Below are 6,000 nucleotides of genomic sequence, written 5' to 3' on the forward strand. Positions count from 1 at the left end.
AATGCTAATTAGTGCTAATGAGCATGACACTCACCTCTCTCTCTGAAAAGGTGGAGAACTATTGATGCAGACCACTGCATGTGATATAGGACTTGATTAATGTGTTTGCTGAACTCTTTAAAAAAAATCTCTTTGTTATAAGGGGGTGAGATGTTGGGAAATGAAGATGTTATAAAAATAAAAGAGGAATTAGCTTAATTGATTAAAAGAGTATTTTAATGTAAGAAAATATTCAATAGATTTGCCCTTTAGTTGATAAGCAAATAATAAAAATAATCAGAACTGAAATAAATTACTTATTTGTTTAAATAGCTAAATTTACTTATAATTTGTTTTCCTTAGGATTACTATATCCTTATATTTTGGGTTAGGTTGCTGATCTTTATCTAACAATGTGCTTTCTGTGTTTTTTTTTCTTTTTGATATTTAGTGTGTCTAAACAACATTCAGTTGTTCCTAGTCAAATATTTGAACTGGAGGATGGTACAAGCAGTTACAAGGATTTTGCCATGAGCAAAAATAACCGTTTTACAAGTGCTGGTCAAGCATCCAAGAACATAATACAGCCGCCCTCCTGTGTGCTGCATTATTACAATGTTCCATTGTGTGTTACAGAAGACACTTTTTCAAAGGTGGGAATTAATTGGCTCCTAAAAATACAAATGTTAAGAGTAGTAGAATTTGTGTAATTTACATCCCCAAATCCTGTATGGCCCAGTTGTTGTCTTTGTTCTTCACTTCTACTCTGTATTTCTTTGGAATGTCATAACACTAAGAGACCTTAATAAGATCACCTACTCCAGCCCTCTCATTTGACCTTTATGGGTTTCTGGCTAAATTATTTGGGGTGGGCGTGGAGGTTGGGTAAAAGGTAAGATCCTATACCAGTAGAATTATTCCTTTTCTACTTAGATTTGGCCTGAAGAAAAATTGTGCCCATCCTTGTTTTAGAAATTGCTTCCAGAAATTACCTGATCGCCTAAAGATAGATGATACTGCTATATATCTTAGAGTGCATATATTTATCACTGGTTATCATTCAGTAAGCACTGAGTTGGTTATTTATTCTGTTTTTAGTCTCTTTACTTGATGATAAACACTTAATTGTGAGATCATAACCTGTGCTCCTTAATACTATTTACTTTCTGGAAAGATTATGTACTCTTTTAGATAAGCTTTTCAGATTTTTTTTCTGTTTTTGTTTTTTTTTGCAGTTATGTAGTGATCATGAAGTTCTCACATTTATCAAATACAAAGTATTTGATGCAAAACGTAAGTGAATTTGCTGTATTGGGTTTGGTTTTTTTTTTGAGCAGTTGGTTACGACAAAAAAACAACAATTACATTTTATCTTATAGCTTCTGCCAAAACACTCTCTGGCTTATTAGAATGGGAATGCAAGACGGATGCAGTAGAAGCCCTTACTGCCCTTAATCACTACCAAATAAGAGTTCCGAGTAAGTCAAACAGTTCTCATGAACCTGTGTAATTTGAGCCAGATTAGTATAATGCTGTGGGACAAAGTTATGGTATATTGTTTTAATGTAAAAGTATTTTTCTGTAATGCACTTAAGTGTCTCGTGCAGCTCAGAATTGGCCAAGTTTCCTTGAGGATCCTCTGGTTTTTTGAGATCAGGCTAAACCTAATTCTAGGACAGAGTGAACCATTTGTACATCATCTTCGACATCAACCCACAACCTAGGGAAGAAACTGAGCTGTCTGGGGGTTTGGTGTTGGTGTTCTCACTTTTTGAAATGTAATATTTGATGTAAAGTAAGCTTAGGGCAGTGAGAAGCAGAAAACTTAAGCTTGAACTTCTCATTTCAAGGAAAAAAAGCAAATACAGTAGACTTCTCCTCACCCTAGGATTTTTGCTTCTTTCCATTCCTGTTTCTATTCAATCCCTAGATAAGAGGGTGAATAAACTTGTACTGGAGATTCTAAAAGTTAAATTGTCAATTCTGTAGGTAAAGCAGTTTCAGAATTAGCCATTAACCTTGATTTTTGATTTTTACAGATGGTTCTAATCCCTACACCTTGAAGCTTTGCTTCTCTACTTCATCTCATTTATAAGAAGAGAAGAGGATAGCATGTTAGGAGCTACATTCATCTTTCTTTACAATTTTCAAACTACACTTCATTTTCAAAATCTAAAGTGGTTGATCTAATGTTGCCTTGCTCTCTTTTAAGACCTTGTATCTTGTTTTATAATAAACCAGATTTCTTTTGGCCTCAAGTGAATTTGTTGTAAGCTTAAATACTGTTTTCATTTTAAAATAGTATAACTACATAATATGTAGAATATCTGCTTCTGCATTGTAGATTATGCAGTTATATTGTTTCTAATATTATAATTTGTTTTCCACAGTTGGAAATGTATTTGCAGTCTTAATTCCAATGACTTGCAGATATCTTTCCATTGTGAATGAAATAAATTGGCAGGTGAGAGTCTTGCTTCTTAATATGATAGAATCCAATGTTATCTGTTTAGTTATTAGGCATGTCACAGTTATCCACATGAAATATAACTTGTATTTATAAAATGTGCTCATCAGGCACTACAGATATACTTGATTTTATATTTCCAAGAGGCTAACAGACATATGAATACCCTTGTACAGTATTCACTTAAACTTATTTAAATTGGTGTATTTTTTTTAAGCCATTGTCCATTTGTATTGACATGCTACTATCTGTTGCTAGTTCCAGTTTGGGGATTTTATAATTAAAGTTTTAACATTGAGTTAGTGTGTTCATCTTCATTTGTTGCATGTGACTTAATCTTGCATATACTTTCAATGCTTGTTAAGAATTTAATATAGAAAAAAACTGATGACTATTTGGAAGGAATCCTATAAGGCATTTATTTTATATGCCCTTTGCACTTTGAGTCTATGCTGCTGTGAATTTCAGATTGTGTGAGGTGTGCCTCTTCCCCATGCCCTCGCATCCCCACAGGCGAAAACATTATGTTCTCAGAACTTGAAAATGTAAAAGTCCTGTGGTGGATTTATTTCATTCAGTTATTTTTATTTCACAGAAGTAAAACGAATCATGATTGTCCAATAATTAGACTGTTTCCAACAGGTGGACGGTCTTCTTCGAATCAGTTAACATGGTGGATACAACTTGGTTGAACAAAGTATGTGGGTTTACTGGTCTTTGGATAAGATGTGTGCCTTCCACATGTCTGCAAGTTTTATCCAACAACTAAAAAGGAAGGGTTATTGTCATTTTAAGTTTGTTTGAAAGTAAGCCTAAACAGTTCTTTGTTTGTTTAGAAAGAGAATACTGACTGTCATAGCTGTGCATAAGTCTTTAATGGGAATTCATTTTTTTTAAAGTATCTGATATACAGTTAATTAAAATGTGGTCCAAAGATTTAAGACCAGGTATTAGGAGGCTAGCCTACTATTCTCAGGTTCATAGTGCTTGTATCTGAGAGAATTAGACATATGTTGTTCATCTTTTTAAAGGGGAGAGAATGTGTTATATGTGTGGGGAAAATACATGTCTTTAGTTGGCAGGAACTCTTTTGTGATGGCATTTTCTCTTAGATTCATATAGGCAAACGCAAACTCCATTTACATCTCATGTAAAATTATTTGTTATGGTTGCTTTAATTTTTTAAAAAATGTCCTTACTAATGAGATTTCAAAACACTGGACCCAAGGTCCTTTCAGTCCTTTAAGGACACTGAAAATCTCAAATTCATACTTAGTACCTCTCCTAAAAACGGGGAAAAACATGCTTAGCCAAGTGTAACTTTGGCTAGATCAATAACTGGAGGGTACTGAGCTGCCTAAAACATAGCCATTCAGAATGGGATCAATATCGCAAATTTCCCTCCATTTATTTAATTTAAAATAAAGTGTAACCCCACTAGAATAAAGTGTTTTTGTTTTTCTTCTCTATTAACTTCTGTTTTTACATAGTTATTCTTAAAATAAAATTAGTCTGGATTTTCTAAAGTGAACTGATGGCTTTATCTTAACATTTTCTCTATTCATTTTTCCTTGGTATTCTTGCTTTCAATATCAACACAAATGCAGTTTACCAATAGTATTGTTCTGTTGTGCCTATGGCTTTAGAAAATAAGGCTGATGGAAATGGGGAGAGTTTATTTAATACATAGGCTTGCTTTAAGTGGTGCCTATGTTGAGATATATTAATAAAGAAAGGCTTTTTACTGACTGAAGAGGCAAATGAGACCCTGACAAGTAAACCTAATTTTTCTGTGAATTCAGTGACTGATAGTGAACTGAATACAGGTGTTAGTACTAGACCAGCCACTGTAGCAAATGCCTTTGAAAGGTTTCACTGGAGGGTGATTACAATTTCTTGAGTCAGCCCTGGGAAGAATTGCTTCTTTCCCCTAGATTTGACTCTTAACATATTTCAGTCTGTTAGTTTGGTGTTTCTGATATTGAATAAAAGCCTGCAGCAATTGCTGCTGCTGAGAATGAAGGGGGAAATAGCTTCAAATCAGCATTTTAAAAAGTCCTCCAAAATACAAATAAATTCCTTAACTGCTTATTACTTACTGTGGCAGATGAAATGATGATGGCTGCCTTTCTAAATCCCTTTGTTGTGGTTGAATATATCAGCCAGTTATTAATGTTTACAAAAGCAGCATCATTAGACTTAGGATCATTGATATGCTGCTTTAACTGTGACTAAATTATCTCAAGGACAAGGATAGAAATAAAGAAATGGGGTCAACTGTGTCTACAGTTATCTTTACATTGAGGTCTGCAGGGATAAAGGTTGCTAGGTAACCACTCCACTTAACTGTTCTTGAGTAGCTTTCTAATGAAAGAGCCCTTGGAGTAAAAGGGGAGTGGATTTAGAACATCCTTCCGTGATTAGGAGCACAGAGAACACGGGGAGCTCCACCTGACTTTAAATTCTACAGGTCATAAAGTTTTCACTAACAAAGTAGCTGCCATGACACCTCCCAATGGTTACTGATTGACTTAAAGAGGTTTTCAATCCATGGAGGGACATCTCCATAATATATAGACTAAAAATCCCTTCTAGTCACTGTACCCCCAACTTGTCCGTATTATGAAACCTGTTTTACTGTGATGTTCAACTCAATAAATCAAAAAATGCAAATACAAACTTTCTCTTCATCTTTTATGCTTCCTTCTTCCATCCCTCCTACTTCCTAAAGGATTTCAGCATGTCCCTTGTGTCTTCCCAAAGGTTGGTGAATGCGTATGTATTCATTGCCAGTGAAGGTGAAAACAAAAGCTTAAGATGCCAGCCTTTATTTTTCCTGCAACAGTGTGATTTCTCATCCCTTCGACTTAGCATTGATTAGAATACACTGCAAGACATGAAATATTTTGGAATTAATTATTCATTCTCCGGGTATTTGTTCTCAGCCTGGGGTTCAGAGGGACACCCTTTTAAGCAGGTTGTTGCTTTAGCATTAAGGAGCCTCCTTATATGGAACCCTTGATGTGAAAAGATAGCAATGTTAACTTTTCACAGCCTTTCTTTGGCAGAGGGAGACTGAAGCAGCAAGCTGCCTCAGATTTTCTGTAAAAAGAGCATGAGTGGCTATAGCTTATACATCAGACGGGTGATGTTTCGTTCTCTCTACTGTGTAATTTTAAACCATTGGGCATCAGTTATATTACATGACACTTTGGTTTCCAAAGTACAGGAAGACCCTGCCCTGGGGACAGGGACAGATCCTGATTGAGAACCTTGTGTGACAAACTAGTCACATCAAAGAAGTCACCAGTCTGGAAACAATGAACTGATTGAACTATCGGGGTCCATTCCAGCATCAGCCCTTGGGCAGTCACTAAACACTTCAGATGGATAGAATAGCAAGCAAAAAGGAGAAGAGCTAAAACTGACCCATGGGCATCTTTCTCTGAAGAGGCTATGTTTTATTAAAGATCTTGAAAGATAAAATCAATAAGTGTTCTAAATTATTGTCCATGTTCAAGATGCCTGATCTTGACACATTTAAGGCTTGACCT

The 6,000-nt window shown here is 35.3% G+C and overlaps 1 protein-coding gene across 1 annotated transcript in view; it reads left to right on the forward strand.

Annotated features, from left to right (window-relative positions):
* Positions 1–5,113, forward strand: part of HNRNPLL (heterogeneous nuclear ribonucleoprotein L like) — a 59,598-nt gene extending 54,485 nt beyond the window's left edge. Inside the window, exons 10-13 of the mRNA XM_043984195.1 lie at positions 431–632; positions 1,215–1,272; positions 1,359–1,457; positions 2,019–5,113. Of these exons, the coding sequence (XP_043840130.1) occupies positions 431–632; positions 1,215–1,272; positions 1,359–1,457; positions 2,019–2,074 (415 nt within the window). The 3' untranslated portion in view covers positions 2,075–5,113. The remainder of the gene's footprint in view (positions 1–430; positions 633–1,214; positions 1,273–1,358; positions 1,458–2,018) is intronic.
* Positions 5,114–6,000: the final 887 nt, after the last annotated feature.

The sequence above is a fragment of the Dromiciops gliroides genome, chromosome 2, assembly GCF_019393635.1.
Source record: "Dromiciops gliroides isolate mDroGli1 chromosome 2, mDroGli1.pri, whole genome shotgun sequence".
Classification (NCBI taxonomy): domain Eukaryota; kingdom Metazoa; phylum Chordata; class Mammalia; order Microbiotheria; family Microbiotheriidae; genus Dromiciops; species Dromiciops gliroides.